Consider the following 22,167-nt stretch of genomic DNA (forward strand, 5'->3'; position numbering starts at 1 on the left):
TGTCTGTGTAGTAACTGTCTGTGTAGTAACTGTCTGTGCAGTAACTGTCTGTGCAGTAACTGTCTTGTAGTAACTGTCTGTGTAGTAACTGTCTGTTCAGTAACTGTCTGTGTAGTAACTGTCTGTTCAGTAACTGTCTGTAACTGTCTGTGTAGTAGTAACTGTCTTGTAGTAACTGTCTGTAACTGTGTAGTAACTGTCTTGTAGTAACTGTCTTGTGGTAACTGTCTGTGCAGTAACTGTCTTGTAGTAACTGTCTGTGCAGTAACTGTCTGTGCAGTAACTGTCTTGTAGTAACTGTCTGTAGTAGTAACTGTCTTGTAGTAACTGTCTGTAACTGTCTGTGTAGTAACTGTCTGTGTAGTAACTGTCTGTTCAGTAACTGTCTGTGTAGTAACTGTCTGTGTAGTAACTGTTCAGTAACTGTCTGTTCAGTAACTGTCTGTCTTGCAGTAACTGTCTGTTCAGTAACTGTCTGTGTAGTAACTGTCTGTGTAGTAACTGTCTGTTCAGTAACTGTCTGTTCAGTAACTGTCTGTGTAGTAACTGTTCAGTAACTGTCTGTTCAGTAACTGTCTGTGTAGTAACTGTCTGTTCAGTAACTGTCTTGTAGTAACTGTCTGTTCAGTAACTGTCTGTCTTGCAGTAACTGTCTGTTCAGTAACTGTCTGTGTAGTAACTGTCTGTTCAGTAACTGTCTGTGTAGTAACTGTCTGTCTTGCAGTAACTGTCTGTTCAGTAACTGTCTGTGTAGTAACTGTCTGTGTAGTAACTGTTCAGTAACTGTCTGTTCAGTAACTGTCTGTTCAGTAACTGTCTGTCTTGCAGTAACTGTCTGTGTAGTAACTGTTCAGTAACTGTCTGTCTTGCAGTAACTGTCTGTCTTGCAGTAACTGTCTGTTCAGTAACTGTCTGTCTTGCAGTAACTGTCTGTGTAGTTTAAATAGTCAGCACTCAGTAAAGGACCCTTGTTTTATCAATTTATTTGCAAAGCAATAAGTTCAGGCATATAAAGAATCATAATTAAAATAATGTGAAAAGTTTAGAAAAATTAAAAGTATAACAAATAAGTGATCAGTTCGTTCCCGTCGTTCTGCAGCGTGTTTCTCTCCTACAAAGACTCTCGTCACTCTCCATTGACGGCAGCTTTGTTGTCCTCCTTGGCACCCCTCTTGTTCAGTCCACTGAAGTACTTTTCTCTGAAGGCGTTGTGTCCCTGGTAAGGACTGAAACGTGTGTCTGCAGGTTGAGCCAAGCTGTCAAATTCCTGCAAGGAGACGAATGTAGAGGTTACTGTATTGAACTGACGAAAAGTGCTGAGAGAACTTCTTACAGCATTTAGCCACGTTCTAGACGGTGGAATACAGGTATTTGACTTCTGCCATTCAAATATACAGCTAGAGAAAAATAAATCTGGAGCTACCCGTTAATGCTTTGCCCCTCTCAAATGCAGCGTGTGCTGAGACTAAACACTTGATAACACCATATTAATTAATACATATTAATACAAATCTGGATGCAAAAGTTGAAGCAGCTCTTCCATATTTCCGGTCAATGAAACAACTCCCACTACATGTCAGTGTATTAGCGTCACAGGACTTTTTCCATGTTTGCATTAGAACAGGACTGAGCCTGTATATATTAACAATGTATATGAACTGTTATGAATCTCTTCAGTTAAACAGTTCGTCTGGGCTGTAAGGTAGCTGCTGGTCAACGGAGGGATGAAGGGATGAAGAGCGATGCTGGGTGGAGGAATAATGAGGTGAGTTGAGTTGGGAGTGATGACTCCAATGCTGGGCCTGTAATTTGTCAGCAGCACCTCTCCTCTGCTATCCCATGCTGCCATGTGACCTGAAAACAGTCTGCATGACTGAAGGAAGACTCTGGGCAACAAGACTGACAACGTAGTGGTGACCCCACATTAATAAGGGCAGAGGGAGTTAACTACAAACAACTGGAAACAGTAGAAATAAAGTCCGTCAATCTCATTTGGATAACAAGTCATTTATGGCCACCAAACGCATTTTGTCACACCCAATAAATGAGAACAGATTATTCTCCAGAGATGTTTAACAGGAAACATTCTACAGCAATTAGGCCCATTATTGTCAAAACGCAGAAACAGTGTGGACACGTGTGCATGTATCAAAGACACACACACACACACACACACACACACACACACACACACACACACACACACACACCAAGCTGTGAACCCTGATGAGTGCCAATAGGTGCAGATTGAGACAGACAGCAGTCAGATAAGATCAAACAGCTGTGTGTGTGTGTGTGTGTGTGTGTGTGTGTGTGTGTGTGTGTGTGTGTGTGTGTGTGTGTCATACGGGGCCTTTATGGGAGCAATTTGGGTTTTTTGAAGTGGAATAGACTTCAGATCCAAAGATGGATTATGTCTCATAACACGTGTGATTGAGCCATTTAGAGTTCCAGTATAAAATAAATGAGCCAATCACAGCCAGATGTTGAGGATTTAACACAGACAGACAGACAGACAGACAGACACCATCTCTTCCATTGGGATGACATGTAGAAAACATACACATATGCACATACTATATACACTTGCATGACACATACTTATACCATTACATATCAATCATTTTGTCTATTTGGAGGATAATAGTAGTTCTTAAATTCCCCAGAGCCCAAGGTCACTGATTTACGGCTCGTTTAATCCAACAGGCGGACTGCTCTACGGTATTCAGTGAACTAAAGTGTTTCATATAAAATGAACTGTTGTGGAGGAGAAACACACCTCGGGCTTCTTGATCTTCTCCATGGTGATCAGGCGTCGTGAGGTGTGGCTGGAGAGCGTCTGCTCACAGTTGCTGAGGAGACGGAGACACGGGTGAAGCGGCACCACCTCCTCACAGTACCTGACAAGAGGACACACTCGTAGTTACACGTCGGGGACGGAAAGACAGAAAAGACAGAGGTAGAGCAGCTCCGTTTGGACCTGGAGAGCTAGATGAGAGGCATGTTTAAGGCCCTGGTGAAGACCATGCACCTCCTCTTGTCTATACTGATATCTGGAGGCCATAAAGAAGCCTGCTGGGAGACAGACGGAGGCTGATCCTGTCAGAACGATAGTGTCTTTCCGTTCTCCCTCACCCATCAAATCGTTAAATATTCTCCCAGCGCAGTGTAACCCCGGCTGGTGGAGCTAACGCGGCTCATTCTGTGCAGAGACGAAGGTGGAAAAAGTGACTCTGAGCTGACGGGTCGACCGCTGGCTCTGTCATCAGCAGCCAGGCCAGGTCAGGGCCTATTAACGGAGGATGATGTATGTGTTTGCATATTTGTGTCAGTAGCACTTTCCCCTAACCGCCATCAAAGTAGCAACGGTCCGACTCAAAGCCAGGTTTACGCGTCGCTGTTTGTCTGATGTTTGGTCGTCATGGTGACTAGCGGTGACGTAGCCAGGTGATGGTTCTCTGCTGCCAGTCAGGGGTCCTAGAGGAGAGGAGAGCCGGCTCTGTTCAGCTACTTTAATGTCTTTGACGCCTCGGAGCTTCTCTTTCTGTGAGGTGATGACTTTGTAAAGGATGCTGCAGCTCACTGGCTTCACTTGTCTCACACTAATGAGTCCGGTCTAGAGTTGTGAAACTATACTATACTAACGATGGGCCGATGGGCAGCGAGTCTCACGAGAGTCTTTTGACCATCCAGACCACACCAGCTGAAACAATGCTTTACTTTTTGCCGTGACGATGCATGTTGATAAAAGGCTAAACGCACGATGAGTTTGATTTGTCGGTTTGCAAACACGGCCTTTGAAGTTGGCCCCTCCTCTTGCGTGCGTGCTTACAGTCACCTGGTTGCGACGTTCTTATAGATCACGAACATCACAAACACAGAACAGTAAAAAGTAGAGGACAGGGTCTCTGTAGATGCAGACACCCCCACACCCCTCCAGTGGGTCATAGGTGAGGATTGAGAGGGATGTCAAGAAATCTGGAGTAAAGAATGACGACCAAATGAAAACATGTCATTCATACGTCTCCCCCGACGATACAGCCACTGTGTTTCTTCTCCTCACTTGTTTACGTTGTAATTAGGACACTTAATGGCTGTGATGACTGATGTTCCATCATCCGTCTTCATACGTTTTTCCTCCATATAGTTTTTTACAGGGAGAAACTTAAAAGGGTCTAACGTGGTCTAGACGCCGTCTTATGCTGAGGGGACTGTGTGTCACCTGTCACCATCACACACACACACACACACACACACACACACAGTCTCCCTATTCTCATGGAACAGGCAGACACACACAATCCCAACTGTTTCTATCAAAGCCATGAACGCAGATACACACATACTGTATGTGGGGGTGACAGAAACACGATATCGTCCCTGTAGAGCCCCAGATTAAGCCCAGGAGACAGGCTACGTCTGGCCTTAAACACACACACACACACACACACACACACACACACACACACACACACAGGTCAGACAGACTGCAGAGACAGATAGTTCAAATATCTGACTTGCCTGACCTCAGACGTTTATTTTGGCACGGCGCTCTGGCAGCACAGAGTCGAGCGCCGGTAGATGAGTAGCAAAGACAAATGTGTGAACATGATGACACACATGTATGCATGGGCTCATACACAAGACCACACACATTCACGCATATGTACACACACACACACACACACACACACACACACACACACACACACACACACACACACACACACACACACGGGGACACGAGCACAGGTTTGTGTTTGCTCTTTCCCTCACACACATTCACAGACGTATGAAAGCCAGAGGATGATTCTCTCATCTCTTCCCGGTCTTATGATCAGTGAGCAGGCGGAGCTGCAGGCCTGCAGGCTTTTCCTTTCCCAAACTAGCGTTGCTGCCGCCGTCTGTTGTGGCGCATACCTTCACAGTCAAACACCTGCACTTCACTTTCTGCTAGTGCACAGAACATTAGACAATGCCCAGCTGTGTTTCAGAAGAGCCGTCCTGTAGAGTGCGAGCCCTTTGTGGTTTGCTGTGAGCCAGCTGTACGAGTGGGGAAACCTCAACACACCTGTATACCGTTCTGTATAAACACCGTCATCCACACAGGTGGCTACACCCGCAGCATGACGCTTCATAGGAGCGGGAATGGAACCGTGCTACCGGGAAACTCTGCACAACCGTAGGATTTAAGAACATCTAACAGCTCATAAACTAACTGATTAATACTCAACTGATTAACAAACAGACATCTACACTTCCTCACCACTCATCTACTCATTTAATTATATGCCATTAGAACATTTTATAAAATGTTTACATTATCAATGATGCTTTGCTTCAAGTTGTTTGGCAACTAGGCAACTAATTAGGCCAACAACAGATTGAAGTGCTGTAGGTGTATTTATTGGGTGCAGTTCTGGTTCATGGTTTGAGTCTGCCCCCTATTGATACAAAGTATTAATTGAAGATTCCCAATACAAGCCCATGAGGACAAAGTTCACTTCACATCTAGTGCTGAAACATTGCTCTTGATGCACGAAGCCTTTTCTTCAACAGCAGCAGACTCTGCGTATTAAAAGACCTTTATATCATCAGCTGATGACACAGTACAACGCGTATGCATACTCACTCCGGTCTGTAGACGGGCAGCCAATAGACGAGCCTCCCACCCAAGACCAGGTGGTGGGCGGAGAAGTTCAACAGATCCGTGAAGATGTCACTCAGGTGGTACGCCTGAGAGACGGGGACGTGAGACTCGGTGTAGCTGGACGAATCGGATAAACACAAACGGGTTTAGACCAGAGCAGCAGACAACGATACCCGCAGAGAGCAGAATAACATGTGACTACTGTACAGATGAAGGTACATTCTGTCATGATGTCATAGAGTGTCAGGCGTGCTCACATGCCGTCGGGGGGTTTCGTAACATCTTTGTGGGAACCCGTTCTCCTTGTGGACTCTCTGATACCGTAGGGAGCTGACGTCAGAAGGACCACACAAGAACAAGAAGGACAGAGATGATCCTCTCATGAGATGAATAGACCGCACACATGTAGCTGGAGCACACGTTTGCTGCTTCACTGAAGTTTTGTTTTAAAGTGACCTGCAGGAATCACAGAAGCTACAGACACATGGATGACAAGAAGGAACTTAGGACCTACGATCAGTGATGATGGCGTCAAACAGAGCTGCCTCCCTCCACACAGGCTTGGAAGCGTCAGACACCATCACGTCTAAATACATCTCCTCTGTTCCGTACTGCCGCAGGTTGGCTCTGATGTTCTCATCCGGTCCGCGCCACGTCTGGTTTTTACGGCTCGAGCGACCTGAGAGACAACGGCACGTTTAGGACATTTGGATAGTGTCTGAAATTCAAAGCAGGCTCTGAACACAGACTAATATTCGTACGCTTGGATTAAAACAGAACTTAAGGAGAAGCTAAAGCCACGATCCTAACTTAAGCAGACTGAACTCACCTCTGCCGTGAATAGTGTTGTAGTCGATATCCGTTCCGCAGACGTAGGCTCTAAAGTGAGAACACGCTACCAGCAGGCTCCCTAGAACAGACCAAGAGACAAAGACCCATTCCAGTGTGTGACCGTCAACACTCTGTGTGTGTGTGTGTGTGTGTGTGTGTGTGTGTGTGTGTGTGTGTGTGTGTGTGTGTGTGTGTGTGTGTGTGTGTGTGAGTGAGAGTCAGCGACTGGATTGTCTCACCTGTGCCAACAAACGGGTCAAAGACGAGGTCGTTCTCATTGACCTTGGCGTGGTTGGCCATGATGAACGAGAGCCCGGCATCCATGCTGGTGTTCCCTATGAAGTGTCTGTTCTTCACACTGTGAGAGCGGATCAGCTCACGTTGTCCGTCCGCTATCTGGTGCAGCCGCGTGTAAAGATGAGAAAGTTGCAGATCGCCTCTTTTATCTTTCAAACGTGAACAAACAGTCAAAGGTATCTCACCCATCGGCCGAAGTAGACGTGGTTCGGGTGCTCGGGGATGTCGTTGGGGTCCGTGCCGTAGTCTTCCAGCAAACAGAAGATGTGCTGAGGGCTCTTCAGGCTCACTGCTCCTTCGAACGGAAGATACTCCATCGCCTGGTGGGAGGAGACGGACCGTTCAAAGAGGACACACACACACACACACACACACATTTCCATGTCTTTACATGAGCTCATTCATTCGTTCATCTGCATTCTGCTCACATCAATCCTTTTGATTCTGTCTGCAAACTCCAGAGTCTTGTTGAAAGTGTAGACGTTGATTCTGTAAGTTGAGTCTTTGTGCATGAACGGTGACTGGAGGGAATGAGGAGGAAGAGCACAGACAGACAAGCTTAGACTCTGCATGTTTCACATGAAAGTACTTTCTAGAACTGCAGAGACTGGTCCTGTCCATCGCAATAGGACTACAGACAGCAGCATCACACACCATGTTCTCTAATGGGTAGCTCAAGAGGGATGTTCTGAGTTCACTGTGCGTTTCTCCGTGGCCCCAAAGTTCAAAAGCAGACCTGCAAGGGTAATGCAACATGAACCACAGCGTCACTTCAGCCACTGTAGCCGAGAAACATCACCAGAGCAGCAAGGCACGGATTCAAATGGACGGGAATATATGCGGCATGTCAACCATCGCCCACCTTCCCCCAAAAGCTACAACACTCACTTTGCACAAACAGATCTGGCCATGACGCCGCGGACGTCCCCCTCGGACAAACCGTCCAGACACCAGAACGGAGTCTGCAGACAAAGAGGCGAGAACATGAGAGACTTTGTGGAACAGAAACCTTCTGGTGAGGTTGCCATCACATCAGCGATGATGACAGCCAATCATTTTATTACACAGCAGTTGGGTAAATAGTTTGACTTGCAAACCTTTTCTTGGAAGTTTCCACTCGGATGGAATGGTTTTCCTCTGAGCGCGAGCAAGGCCTTGATCTCCTGCGTGAATGAGCACATGAATCACGAATATGCATAATTATAGTCTTGTTCTCACAGAATGAGCTCATGAACAATGAGTTCATCTTCATGTGTAGAGTCAGTGCGGATCCCTGTAGGATGACTACGATGCCACAGGATCACGTTTAAAAACGAGTGAACGTGATTCTGCTTATTAACAGTTTAAATCTAAAAATAGCCCAATTCACAGTTGTAAACGTAAACATGCCACGTGTCCCAGTTTATTTCCTGTTGCAGAGTATATGAATACCATCAGCTGACAGGAAGTCAACATGGACCCAAGCTGTTGCCTAGCAATGCAATTCCGTTGAATCTGTCTATAACGTATTTATAAAGTGTGTCCACAGGTCCATGTGTGCTAACCAGCGTACTGGTCCTGTTCACGTGGTTATATGTATGATGGAGAAGCTAGAGATCAGGCGTGTCACCATGTCGACGGAGGTGCAGGTGGATACGTGAAGTGTTATTGTGTTGTTATTATCATGTGATAACACATTGGTAAATTGTCACATGAAACCAAAGCCTGAATCGATCCACTCTAACTAACGCTAACGCTAGCTAACGCAGCGCGAGGAGGGCGTCCTGTCCGCCACATTCCACCAATTCATTTCAAACATCCACGACCAGCGCGCGACAGAACGTGATAGTAGTTTATAAAGGTTACCGGCAATCTGAAATCCAGATTATCTTGGGCAAGATGCAAGAGGTACTGGAGGCATGATCGACTGTTGGAGGCCGCCATGTTTGTTGCGGATTCAAAATACGTCCGGCTTGAAACCGGGCTGTGAAGTAGTACCGCGTGGGGAGCAAATTACCATAAATGGAGAAGAATGATATTATCTTTCATTTCTGTTCAACTAATTATTGTTCGTTTGTATTCACTAAAACAATAACATGTCACTAATAAGCAGCGTTATCTCATCTCGTCTGCTCTTACGTGCGAGGATGAACTCCTCGAGGCTGTAATCTGCTTTGCTTCACCGGCACCTCCCTCTCTGATCACTGATTGGCTGCTCAGATCTCTTCTAGCAGGCCATTGGTCGAGACAGATGTCCATCACAGCGGGCTTTGCCTTTGGATGGAAAAGTATCCGCGCTCTTGCTGCTGTCAGCAGTGCTGCAGGACTGCATTGTGAAGTAGTTCTGCACAGTAACAGAGTATCCAAACCATTTGTTTTCCGCTTTGGCAACAATGAAGCATGAAAGCAGATGAAGTGAGGATCGAGTCAGTATGCGGAGTGTAAGTTCCACCATGTTTAATACTTCTTTACTACTGTGTAGGTAGGCTACTGTCCAAAGCAGTGTGTTCACTTCTTCTAGTTTTGATTTACTGATATTGATTTTGTTAAAGTATATTTTTAATGAATTGTCAACTTAATGAGTTATTCAGAGTGTGGCCTCAGTCATCAGTCATACAGATCTCTACAGTCCACATGCAGGACAACTGTAATGAGATGAAATAAAGCTTAAAGTTAAAGCTATGTGATCTCCTCAACATGGACGGTGATGGGGACGAGCAGCAACATCATGGAGGCTGAAGATCACGTCCCTGATCCGGCTCGGTTTAGCGATGACGCTGCAGCGTGCATCGTTTCTGTGAAAGGCCTAAAGGAAAACTGGCAGAAGTGGTCCGATGAGCACCGGGAGTACCAGAAGCACAACCCCTTCAGTCAGGACACCAGACCCGGTGCGGCGGTCCCTCAGAGGGGACGGGACGGTTACGGGAGACCCCCGCAGGGGTCCGTGACGGAGCAGCGAGGGAAGGACGCTCACACACACGTCAGCAGAGAGGTCGAGGAGCTGTGTCAGGTGATACGAAACATCGGACAACCTGGAGACAAAGACGGGGACGGACGAGGCGGAGACGGGACAGTCGTCATCGTGGAGTTCGGGAAACTGTTTGAGCGTTATGTGACGATCTCCAATAAACTGGTGGGGATTCTTCTACGAGCGAGGAAGCAGGGGCTGGTTGACTTTGAGGGAGAAATGCTGTGGCAGAGGAAGGACGACCATGCACTGATCACTCTGTTGCAGTGATCACACACTTGGTTTAGTGTTTATGCCTCGAGTCATGTTACATGCAGTACATGCAGCACATGCAGTAGTACATGCAGCACATGCAGTAGTACATGCAGCACATGCAGCAAATGAAGTAGTACATGCTTTAGTACATGCAGCAGCACATGCAGTAGTACATGCAGCAGCACATGCAGTAGTACATGCAGTACATGCAGTAGTACATGCAGTAGTACATGCAGTACATGCAGCGGCAATATAGAGCGACTTCATGGCAGCACTCACTGTGGTGTTCAGAACGCGCTCATTGTTCTTTAGTCATGTGATGCACTCTTTTAATTCACAATTAAATCATGGCAGGATATGCAAATCTGAATCTGAATAAAGAGAAACATTGGTCTGAGGTTGAAACTTAATACGACAGAGATACTATTGGTTGGGAAAGCTAAAGGGTGACTCGGTTGTTTACATTATTTTATTGGTCTTAGCTGGACAAATCCCCCTCCCTAGATCTACTTCACTGGGTGTCAGAGTGAGCAGCTGAGGTGAAGTCAGAGTGCTTGATGAGTCTGAACCCGAGGCTGACAGACAATATGGGGCTATAGGATGAACTAGGATGAACTCGATCCCAGTCGGCTCGGCCGCTTCAGAGCGTTACGAATGTGCTTCGTTCTTTGTTTACCTGCATCACACTGAGACACATCTACGAACAACAGAAATGCTGCAACTACACAGTAAACTGTATACATATATATATATATATATACGTATATATATATATACGTATATATATATATATATATATATATATATATATATATACGTATACATATATATATATATATATATACGTATATATATATATATACGTATATATATATATATATATATACGTATATATATATATATATATACGTATATATATATATATATATATACGTATATATATATACATATATACGTATATATATATATATATATATATACGTATATATATACGTATATATACGTATATATATATACATATATATATATATATATATACACGTATATATATATATATATATATATATATATATACGTATATATTACAGACATAACATCTGCTGCCATGCAAACTAATGAACGTTTTTTTAGCTTAAAAAAGTTGATTATTCAATTAGCAAGTAGTGCTTGTGGTATTAAAATAAAGAAAGAGAAGTAACGTCTCAGCTCTGAACTGTAAGCACTGACTGCAGTAGTTCAACTAATGAGAGTAAACTGATCTCTAGGACTCACTACTTTAGGAACACACAGAAGCAGCGATGCATTATTTATTCTCAGTTCAATTAACTCTTACAGTACATACACTTCCATACAGTACAGCTTCATTCCTTAGTATACAGCTGTATCGTACGGCATAAATATTCACTTCATGCACCACAACGTTCATGTCATACATCTTAAAGACACTGCAAACACCTCACTGTGTTTCTGTTCCCACTGAGCTGATTAAGCACACTTCACCTCATGTGAAGGAGCTTTGTAAATACTTCATGAAAGTGTTTCTCTGAGCTTTGACCCACATCAGGAAAGAGACAACACAGCTGAGGAGCGCGATGAACTCGGCTAGTTAACAGATGTCATCATATCAGTTACACAAATCTGATTTTCTTCCAGAGTTTTCCCAGATAATGTCAGTTACACGTGCATAAATCAGACTGGCAAATCACTGAGGCAGTACTCCATGTCAGTACGTATGCTATTGGTCCATACAGTAAATGCACTTTTTATACGGCGGATTATAGGAAAATGTATTATTTTCATCAGTAAAGAAACATTGGTGTGACAATGTCTCCAGCAGCACAAAAACAAGAGAAATTTGGCTTCATTCAAGTCTGTAAAGTGGATTCTTGTTACAAGTATGTGACCAGTTTAGAACGTTGGGTCATTAGAGAGTGTGGACGCTGCACGTTTCAGTCCCATCAGAGTCAAGGACTGAGAGGACTGGATCCAGACAAGTGATCAGGTGGTCTCTGCTTTAGAGTGGAGGAGCTCAATCAGCTGGTCTGCCTGCAAAACATGAACATGTGGACAGAGCGGACATTAGACCGAGCTTTAGTTTAAACTCCGGTCAGTTCAGGTAAGATGACGGTCGGCCTGCTTTGCTTGAATGTGGCCTGATGATGCACAGATTGAGGAGGGATTATGTTCTTTTTACTCATCCTCAAATTGTATACAATAACAGGTATCCTAAAGAAGGGGCTCACCGTGATGAACCAATAGGAGTTGAGTCTGTAGAAGAGGCGGGACATGAGGCTCATTTGACTGGCAGGTGCCAGGACGTGAAGGTGAAGGTGAGTGACAGAAGAGAACGGGGGCCAGTGGAAACCCAACCTGCAGACAAGGGAAAGGGCTTCAGTGCACACAGGCTCACAAGTGAATACAGCTCACAGTGTAGTTTACAGAGGTACTGTGACGTGTACTGATGAGTATACCGCTCATAAGGAACCTGGCATAACTGAAGATGGTTTGCTTGCTCGTCTGTCTAGACAGGCGTCGTGTTGATTCATGTTAAAGGGACAATTCACCTCGAAATAATGCTTCACTACTGACCTGGGCCTTGACCTCAGCTGACAAAAGCTGCTTTGCTGAAAGCGTTTGAAGTCGTTCCCTTTGTAGTGTTCAAAGTGCAGCGCTTCCATTCCTGAGCCACGCCTCTCTAGTGTGATGAGCTGTGAGCTACAGAAGGCTGAACGGATGGAGCTCACCTGACGTCACTGAGGTCCGTCACGTTGTTTTTCTGGAGGATCTCCTTCCCCAACTCCACCATCCGCTTCACTGGGAACGACAACAGAAACACCAGCTGCTTTTTTATAATGCAATTGGCAACAGGTAACAGAAAATACAAGTTCTAGTCCGCGGGATTACTTCAATGCAATCATTTCCTCAAGCATCAGTCATGAGTGGTTTAAACATTACCCAAAGGCACATGCTCCTTGCTGAGTGATTTACAGTTCCCTACATGTTTGGTTGGGACGACGAGGTAATGATGGGGAGCTCCAGGTTTGATGTCTCTGAAACAGGAGATGTCCTCGTCCTGCAGCGGAGACACATCAACAAGTCAGCAAATCAATGCATCACTTTTGGGACAGGAAGGGTAGAAGAGCAAATATGAGCTACATAAAACAGGAGCTAGCTAGCACACGGACCCGAGGTGAGATATGAGGCACAGCCTGCAATACAACGCAACAGACCAGCATACAGCTACAAACTACAGTACCAGAGAACACGATGTGGGAGTTCAAGTACTGAACCGTTAACTTGCACAACGTTTGTGTCAAAGAAAACCAGACATTAACTCGAGCTGCTTCTTCACAACGTCACTTGTTACAGAGCCAGTTAAAGTTAGACTTTGCTTCTGAACATAGCTGTTTACAAAGGCAGCAGGCTAAAGCTAGCTAGCCTCGCACTCAGTGTTATTTAACCGTTGCGATGTTCTCACACAGTGGAGGACCTCCGTGCACATTTCGTTGTTTACAATCTTGCAGAAAATACATTTCTTCTCATATCCTTCGCTGCTGGTCTTGGAACCATCAGCCGGAGCAGGTTGTGTAGCCTCGACTGCTGCCATTGTTGTTCGTTTTACAGTCTACTGTCACAGGTAAGACCTGCACAGTCGATCCCAGAGGCTGTCGAGCGCACAAGTGGAAACCAAAAGAGTGTCGATCTATACTGAAAGAAGGGATCAAATCTTCTTCTATACAGTCTATGGATACAACTGCCACCAGGGGGCGATGTGCTTCAACATATAACCAATTTTACCTGATTTTCGAACTTTTTAATTCCCCTTTTCAGGCGTGCTTCATGAAAACATCAGCTGCCCTTTATATGTTGTACATTAAGTGCATAGTATTTGTCTTCTCCATAATTTGAATCTAAATTTGGTCACGTGAGTTGATGACTCACAGTCGTTCCTGTGACTTCCTGGTTCAGTACATAGGTCCAGTTAAAGACTGCGGTAAGTCAGCAGACACTTCACTTTCAGTGCGCCTATATGCTGAAATTCACGGTAAACGCATTCAAACGGCACAGATCGGGAGCGAGCGAAGGACTTTGCAAAGTTAGCGGAAAGATTGTCGTGAGACAACTTCCGGTTTTCTACAGACGAACATCCGGTTTTCAAAATAAGACGCCAACAAAGTATACATATTGCATAATGGAAATAAGATTGAATGAATTATATTCACATTAACTACAAAAAATGTTACCTGCATCTGGTGAGTTAAAGGGACCATTTTCTTTATTCTTTTATTTGCAGGTTGCTGGAAAGATATTAAAATGAATAATACCTGACTGACAGTCAATTAAGATATTTTACTACGCAAAAACTCTGAACTGAATTTGTATCTCCAAATGGCAAATTTCTGACATTTTTAAGATGCTATAATGTTTTTCTCAATAATTCCCCACAATGACTAATGCATATATGTTCAGGACAAAAAAGGCTAATATCACAATATTTGAGGTGCTGCACAAATATTTTTCTCAATAATTCCATATAATGTAGAGTATGTACAGTACAAATGTCAGAGATGTCCTCAACACATGCATATCAGTCACACATTGAACACATATAAATCAGTCATTATTGAATTATTGAGAAACATTCATAGCACATATTCATAGCACCTCAAATATTCAGTTATTAGACATTTTCTCAGTTTGAATGTATGACTTTTACTATAAAATGTCTCTTAATTGGTACAGTAAAATAGTTACATTTTCTGCATGGGTGGAGTCTTCAACTAACAGAGTCATCAGACGATAGAAATGTATGTTATATAGATTTATTGTCTATAATTTTGTCACAAAAGAAAATGACATGATCAGACTTTCATTGTTTCACAAACAATAATTGTTCTGAGCTGCACAGTGGAATGATTCACGTCGGCGATGTAATGTGCTGCACTTGTCTCTGTAAAGGTTTACTGGGGTTAAGAAGAGAATGATAAACAATGAACTTAAACACAGAAACATAGTTTTTCATTGTTGGACGTCAGAGAGTTGTAATTTAGATTTTCTGATGCGTCGCCTTCTCTCTGTTTTTCATTTTAATTTCTCTCTCTGCAGGATTTCTACATTTCTGTGTCTCTCTTGTTGCTCTCAGGTCGGTCTCATCATGTCAGAGGTGACGCGGGGCTCCGGCGATACGGTGAGTCACATGTGTGTTTCTTTGTGGTAATGTTTCCATCTGCCTGTTCCACAGCATCACAAACTGCATCCTCCAAAAGAACCATGAAGATGAAACCCCTCTCTAACACATCCTAGCCTTTATTGTAGAGCTCTTGTGTTAGATTGCATTTGTTTCAGCTAAATGCACACAGCACACTGGAAGACTAGAAGCACAGTTTGGTTTTTCACAGTTGCCTCACACATGCAGTTGCCACTAGGTGGCACAAAAGTCCAGTCTAAAGTTAAAGACCCGGCCTCCTGGGTCACTGCTTCACAACTTCACATTTACTCTGGAAGAAAATATGAAGTCACGCTTCATTTCTGTTCTCGTGTGCACTCTGGAGTCCTGCTGGACGCCTTCGATACACACTAAAGACATCAACAGAGAGGGTCCAAAGGTTGGGAGACTTAGTATACAGTAGTATAGATTAATATACAGTAGTAGAGAGTAGTATACAGTAGTATAGACTAGTATAGATTAAAATACAGTAGTAGAGAGTAGTATAGATTAATATACAGTAGTATAGAGTAGGATACAGTAGTATAAACTAGTATAGGTTAATATACAGTAATATACATTACATTACAGTCATTTAGCAGACGCTTTTATCCAAAGCGACTTACAATAAGTGCATCAACATTGGTAATCAAAAGAACTACTAGTCACCAGAAGTCATAAGTACATTTCCTTTTCCAAACAAGCATCTAAGAGCCTGAAGCAGAGCATAACTCAGAGCCAAAGTACAGAAACAACAAAAACAGTTAGTGCTATAAGTAATACGAATACAATAACTGCAACAAGCTAGTATGAAAACAATAAGTGCTAAGTGGAAGGCTCAGGGTAGCACTTCCTGAAGAGGTGGGTTTTCAGCCTGATGAAAGATGGGCAGCGACTCTGCTGTCCTGACGTCAGTGGGAAGTTCATTCCACCACTGTGGGGCCAGGACAGAAAACAGACGTGACCGGGTCCATCGGCCGCCAGGACCTCTGAGCGACGGGGCGACCGATCGCCCCGAGGCAGCAGAGCGAAGTGGTCGGGCGGGGGTGTAAGGCTTGACCGTGGTCTGGAGATAGGAAGAAGCTGTTCCTTTCACTGCCCTGTATTCTAGCACCAGAGTCTTAAACTGAATGAGCTCTTACAGGTAGCCAGTGTAGAGAACGGAGAAAGGAAGTTGTGTGGGAGAACTTGAGGCGATTGAACACCAGGCGAGCTGCGGACTTCTGGACAAGCTCCAGAGGTCTGATGGCCGACGCTGGGGCTCCGGCGAGTAGAGAGTGTCAGTAGTCCAGACGGGAGATGACAAGAGCCTGGATGAGAACCTGCGCCGTCTCATCAGTCAGGAAGGGACGAATCCTCCTGATGTTGTAGAGCAGGAATCTGCAGGAGCGTGTAACGGATGAAATGTTTGCTGAGAATGACAGTTGGTCATCCAGGGTCACACCCAGGTTCCTCGCAGTCCAAGTTGGCGTCACCACGGTATCATCAATGGTGATGGACAGGTCCCGGTGCAGGCAACCCTTCACCAGGAGGAACAGTAGCTCGGTTTTGTCTAGGTTGAGCTTGAGGTGGTGTGTCGTCATCCACTTCGAGATGTCAGCCAAACACGCAGCGATGCGCGTCTCCACTTGGGTGTCACCAATGGGAAATGACAAGACCAGCTGGGTGTCATCGGCATAACAATGGTAGGAGAAGTCATGCGAGCAAATAACAGAACCCAGAGATGTTGTGTAGAGCGAGAAGAGAAGGGGGCCCAGGACTGAACCTTGCGGAACCTCTGTAGTCAGCATGCGTGGTTCCGACACGGCCCCCCTCCAGGTCACCTGGTAGGATCGACCCGTCAGGTAGGATGCAAACAGGGAGAGTGCAGAGCCTGAGACGCCCATCCCCTTGAGGGATGAGAGGAGGATCTGATGGTTCACAGTGTCAAACGCCGCAGACAAGTCCAGGAGAATCAGGACAGAGGAGAGAGAGTTAGCTCTCGCGGCGTGAAACGACTCTGTCACCGCAAGGAGGGCCGTCTCTGTCGAGTGACCCACTTTGAACCTGGACTGGTGAGGGTCCAAAAAGCTGTTTTGGTGGAGATAGGAAGACAGTTGGTTAAAGACAGCACGTTCAAGTGTTTTGGATAGAAAGGGTAGAAGAGAAACCGGTCTGAAGTTCTTGACATCAGAAGGGTCAAGTGATGGTTTCTTCAGAAGGGGGGTGACTCTGGCGGTCTTGAAGGCCGTGGGAAAGCATCCTGAAACAAGAGATGTGTTGATGAGGTGGGTGAGGAAAGGAAGGAGTTCAGTCGCAATAGACTGAAGAAGAGGGGAAGGGATCGGGTCAAGGGAGCACGTGGTGGGGCGGTTAGGGGAGACAGGAGCCAGATATGGTAAGATGGGGCATGGAGATGGGAGGGAGAGCTGTGGGGGCAGGGCTGGACAGGGTGGACAGGGGGAGAGGGGCTGAGAGAAGGAGGATCTGATATCGTTTACCTTCTTGTCAAAGAAGTTGGTGAAATCATCAGGGAGAAGGGAGGAAGTAGGAGGAGGGGGTGGGGGTTGGAGGAGTGAAGTGAAAGTTTCAAAGAGTTTTTTAGGATTGGAAGCAGAGGTTAGGATTTTAGAGCGGAAGAACGCAGCTTTAGCAGTAGATAGAGAGGAGGAAAAGTGGAAAGAAGAGCTTGGAAGTTAAGAAGGTCCTCCAGGAGTTTGCCTTTTCTCCATTTACGCTCAGCCTCTCTTAGGCTAGAGTATAGAGTAGAATGTCATGATAAATGTATAGTACATCATGAAAAGTCATAAAAAGTTATAGTATAGGGTTTCATATGAAAGTCATAGTATAGTGTTTTCGACATGCTATACTATGACTGTTTTTTCACTTTTATCGACATGCTATAATATGACTGTTTTTTCACTTTTCGACATGTTATACTATGTTTTACAGCCTTGGTGCATAGAAATACAAACATTTCTCTCTCTCTCTCTCTCTCTCTCTCTCTCTCTCTCTCAGTCTTTGCAGGGTGGAGTTGTGTGGAAGCAGAGCGCCGTCAGCCCTGGAAGGCGTGGAGCTCCTCCTCACTGAAGCCCTGCTGCTTCAGCAACCTGACGGAGGAACAAAAGGGAGAGGAGGACAAGACACTGAGAACGAGACAGAGAACCGAGTATCGCTGCATCTGAGGCTGCTGACAAACGTAGAACATAGACGGTAGATATGTGATCTGGGTCGATAGCGCCCCCTAGCAGGTTTAAAAAAAAAAAGTCCCCTTCTTTATTTTTCACATAAATGCATTCAACTTGGTAGGCATATGTATCATGAAAAAACAGTCATAGTATAGCATGTCGAAAAAAAGTCATAGTATTAATGTTAACTGTCTTGCTGAAGGACACATTGACATGAGACTAGCAGAGCAGAAGGCGGGGATTGAACCCACGACCCTCTGATTGAAAGGTAGCCTTGCTCTCTACTTAGCCAGGGACACCAGTTGAGAACCACTGGCATAGTATGTCTATAAAAAGTCATAGTATAGCATGTAGAAAACAGTCATAGTATAGCCTGTCTAAAAAAGTGAAAAACGGTCATGCTAAACTATGACTGTTTTCGACATAATATACTATGACTGTTTTTTTACTTTTTTTGACATGCAATACTATGACCGTTTTTCACTTTTTTCGACAGGCTATACTATGACTGTTTTCGACAGGCTATACTATGACTGTTTTTTGACATTTATCGACATAATATACTATGACCGTTTTTCAATTTTTTTGACATGTTATACTATGACCGTTTTTCTCTTTTTTCAACAGGCTATACTATGACTGTTTTCTACATGCTATACTATGACTTTTTATAGAAATATTATGCCAGTGATTCTCATCTGGTGTCTGTGGATAAGTGGATAGCAAGGCTGCCTTTCAATCAGAGGGTCGTCGATTCAATCCCTGGCTCCTCATCTGCTAGTCTCATGTCAAAGTGTCCTTCAGCAAGACGCTTAACCCCGACATGCTATTACTATGACTTCTTTCAGACATACTTTTCTATGACTGTTTTTTTCTTCTCAGATTCTCATCTGGTGTCTGTGGATAAGTGGATAGCAAGCCTGCCTTTCAATCAGAGAGTCGTCGGTTCAATCCCTGGCTCCTCATCTGCTAGTCTCATGTCAAAGTGTCCTTCAGCAAGACGCTTAACCTCAACATGCTATTACTATGACTTTTTTCAGACATACTTTTCTATGACTGTTTTTTTCACTTTTTGACAAGCTATACTATGACTGTTTTCGACAGGCTATACTATGACTTTTTTCGACATAATATACTATGACTGTTTTTTGACTTTTATCGACATGCTATATTATGACCTTTTTTCAATTTTTTCGACAAGCTATACTATGACCGTTTTTCACTTTTTTTGACAGGCTATACTATGACCGTTTTTCACTTTTTTTGACAGGCTATACTATGACTGTTTTCAACATAATATACTATGACTGTTTTTTGACATTTATCGACATGTTATACTATGATGGTTTTTCTCTTTTTTTCGACAGGCTATACTATGACTGTTTTCTACATGCTATACTATGACTTTTTATAGAAATATTATGCCAGTGATTCTCATCTTGTTTTTTTGGATAAGTGGATAGCAAGGCTGCCTTTCAATCAGAGGGTCGTCGGTTCAATCCCTGGCTGCTAGTCTCATGTCAAAGTGTCCTTCAGTAAGATGCTTAACCCAAACACGCTATTACTATGACTTTTTTCAGACATACTTTTCTATGACTGTTTTTTTCACTTTTTGACATGCTATACTATGACCGTTTTTAAATTTTTACGACAGGCAATACTATGACTGTTTTTGACAGGCTATACTATGACTGTTTTTGACATGCTATACTATGACCGTTTTTCACTTTTTTCAACAGGCAATACTATGACTGTTTTGTACATGTTATACTATGACTTTTTATAGAAATATTATGTCGGTAATTCTCATCTGGTGTCTGTGGATAAGTGGATAGCAAGACTGCCTTTCAATCAGAGGGTTGTAGGTTCAATCCCTGGCTCCTCATCTGCTAGTCTCTTGTCAAAGTGTCCTTCAGCAAGACGCTTAACCCCAACATGCTATTACTATGACTTTTTTCAGACATACTTTTCTATGACTGTTTTTTTCACTTTTTGACATGCTATACTATGACCGTTTTTGACTTTTTCGACAGGCTATACTATGACTGTTATCGACAGGCTATTCTATGATTGTTTTCAACATAATATACAATGATTGTTTTTTGACTTTTTTCGACATACTATACTATGTCCGTTTTTCACTTTTTTCAACAGGCTATACTATGACTGTTATCAACAGGCTATTCTATGACTGTTTTCGACATAATATACTGTGACCTTTTTTGACTTTTTTCGACATGCTATACTATGACCGTTTTTCTGATTTTTCGACAGGCTATACTATGACCGTTTTTCACTTTTTTCGACAGGCTATACTATGACTGTTATCGACAGGCTATTCTATGACTGTTTTCGACATGATATACTATGACCGTTTTTCTGATTTTTCGACAGGCTATACTTTGACCGTTTTTCACTTTTTTCGACAGGCTATACTATGACCGTTTTTAAATTTTTTCGACATGCTATACTATGACCGTTTTTAAATTTTTTCGACATGCTATACTATGACTGTTTTTCACTTTTTTCGACAGGCTGTACTATGACTGTTATCGACAGGCTATTCTATGACTGTTTTCAACATAATATACTATGACCTTTTTTGACTTTTTTCGACATACTATACTATGACTGTTTTTCACTTTTTTTGACAGGCTATACTATGACCGTTTTTCAATTTTTTCGACAGGCTATACTATGACTGTTATCGACAGGCTATTCTATGACTGTTTTCGACAAGATATACTATGACCATTTTTTGACTTTTTTGACATGCTATACTATGACCGTTTTTCTGATTTTTCGACAGGCTATACTTTGACCGTTTTTCACTTTTTTCGACAGGCTATACTATGACTGTTATCGACAGGCTATTCTATGACTGTTTTCGGCATAATATACTATGATTGTTTTTTGACTTTTTTCGACATGCTATACTATGACCGTTTTTAAATTTTTTCGACATGCTATACTATGACCGTTTTAAAATTTTTTCGACATGCTATACTATGACTGTTTTTCACTTTTTTCGACAGGCTGTACTATGACTGTTATCGACAGGCTATTCTATGACTGTTTTCAACATAATATACAATGATTGTTTTTTGACTTTTTTCGACATACCATACTATGACCGTTTTTCAATTTTTTCGACAGGCGATACTATGACTGTTATCGACAGGCTATTCTATGACTGTTTTCGACATTATATACTATGACCTTTTTTGACTTTTTTCGACATGCTATACTATGACCGTTTTTCTGATTTTTCGACAGGCTATACTTTGACCGTTTTAAACTGTTTTCGACAGGCTATACTATGACTGTTATCGACAGGCTATTCTATGACTGTTTTTTGACGCGCAATTGCAGAGTCAAGTACGACAAACAACAATTGAAGTACGGTGTGTGGGATAGCTCAGGCAGATGTCAGAATGGCTGCAACCTGAGAGACTAGGGTTCGATCCTTATAAGCTGCGAAGGGTTTTGAGGGTGGACTCACAATCGCAGAGTTAAATACGACAAACAACAACAGATGTGTGTTGTGTTGAACAGCTCAGGCGGATGGAGGCGTTACCGCAACCCGAGCGATAGCGATTTCAATCCCTATATGGGGCGACAGAATATACTATGACCTTTTTTCGACAGGCTGTACTATGACTGTTATTGACAGGCTATTCTATGACTGTTTTCGACATAATATACTATGATTGTTTTTTGAGTTTTTTCGACATGCTATACTATGACCGTTTTTGACTTTTTCGACAGGCTATACTATGACTGTTATCGACAGGCTATTCTATGATTGTTTTCA

The 22,167-nt window shown here is 43.4% G+C and overlaps 3 protein-coding genes across 3 annotated transcripts; 1 reads left to right on the forward strand and 2 right to left on the reverse strand.

Moving 5' to 3' along the window:
* Nucleotides 1-967: 967 nt before the first annotated feature.
* On the reverse strand, nucleotides 968-8,843 carry trmt11 (tRNA methyltransferase 11 homolog). Its single transcript, XM_068736383.1, has 13 exons — nucleotides 8,624-8,843; nucleotides 7,876-7,941; nucleotides 7,667-7,740; nucleotides 7,433-7,514; nucleotides 7,207-7,299; nucleotides 6,964-7,098; nucleotides 6,721-6,877; nucleotides 6,480-6,560; nucleotides 6,165-6,329; nucleotides 5,908-5,980; nucleotides 5,633-5,767; nucleotides 2,780-2,900; nucleotides 968-1,267 (listed from the first exon to the last, which is right to left on the reverse strand). The coding sequence occupies exons 1-13, from the start codon at nucleotides 8,699-8,701 to the stop codon at nucleotides 1,127-1,129; spliced, it is 1,401 nt and encodes a 466-aa protein (XP_068592484.1). The 5' UTR covers nucleotides 8,702-8,843; the 3' UTR covers nucleotides 968-1,126.
* A 239-nt stretch (nucleotides 8,844-9,082) lies between these two features.
* On the forward strand, nucleotides 9,083-10,418 carry si:dkey-29b11.3 (actin-binding Rho-activating protein-like). Its single transcript, XM_068735940.1, has 2 exons — nucleotides 9,083-9,198; nucleotides 9,479-10,418. Exons 1-2 carry the CDS (start codon nucleotides 9,158-9,160, stop codon nucleotides 9,993-9,995), a joined length of 558 nt encoding a protein of 185 aa, XP_068592041.1. The 5' UTR covers nucleotides 9,083-9,157; the 3' UTR covers nucleotides 9,996-10,418.
* An 855-nt stretch (nucleotides 10,419-11,273) lies between these two features.
* On the reverse strand, nucleotides 11,274-13,666 carry hint3 (histidine triad nucleotide binding protein 3). The gene is made up of 5 exons (XM_068736372.1): nucleotides 13,459-13,666; nucleotides 12,936-13,053; nucleotides 12,725-12,794; nucleotides 12,224-12,350; nucleotides 11,274-12,026 (listed from the first exon to the last, which is right to left on the reverse strand). The coding sequence occupies exons 1-5, from the start codon at nucleotides 13,585-13,587 to the stop codon at nucleotides 11,979-11,981; spliced, it is 492 nt and encodes a 163-aa protein (XP_068592473.1). The 5' UTR covers nucleotides 13,588-13,666; the 3' UTR covers nucleotides 11,274-11,978.
* Nucleotides 13,667-22,167: the final 8,501 nt, after the last annotated feature.

The sequence above is a fragment of the Cebidichthys violaceus genome, unplaced genomic scaffold (genome assembly GCF_023349555.1).
Source record: "Cebidichthys violaceus isolate CVI_PGR_0920_01 unplaced genomic scaffold, fCebVio1.0.p SCAF_7, whole genome shotgun sequence".
In the NCBI taxonomy this organism is placed as follows: Eukaryota; Metazoa; Chordata; class Actinopteri; order Perciformes; family Stichaeidae; genus Cebidichthys; species Cebidichthys violaceus.

Coding starts and splice junctions, on each gene's coding strand:
- hint3 (XM_068736372.1), bottom strand. CDS start 13,587: ATGGCAGCAGTCGAGGCTACACAACCTGCTCCGGCTGATGGTTCCAAG. Junction 13,054..13,458: donor GCACGGAGGTCCTCCACTGT/GTGAGAACATCG, acceptor TCTCCGCTGCAG/GACGAGGACATCTCCTGTTT. Junction 12,351..12,724: donor ACGGACCTCAGTGACGTCAG/GTGAGCTCCATC, acceptor CCTTGTCTGCAG/GTTGGGTTTCCACTGGCCCC.
- si:dkey-29b11.3 (XM_068735940.1), top strand. CDS start 9,158: ATGAAAGCAGATGAAGTGAGGATCGAGTCAGTATGCGGAGT. Junction 9,199..9,478: donor ATCGAGTCAGTATGCGGAGT/GTAAGTTCCACC, acceptor GGGGACGAGCAG/CAACATCATGGAGGCTGAAG.
- trmt11 (XM_068736383.1), bottom strand. CDS start 8,701: ATGGCGGCCTCCAACAGTCGATCATGCCTCCAGTACCTCTTGCATCTT. Junction 7,741..7,875: donor GTGGAAACTTCCAAGAAAAG/GTTTGCAAGTCA, acceptor CTTTGTCTGCAG/ACTCCGTTCTGGTGTCTGGA. Junction 5,981..6,164: donor TGACGCCATCATCACTGATC/GTAGGTCCTAAG, acceptor TTCTGACGTCAG/CTCCCTACGGTATCAGAGAG.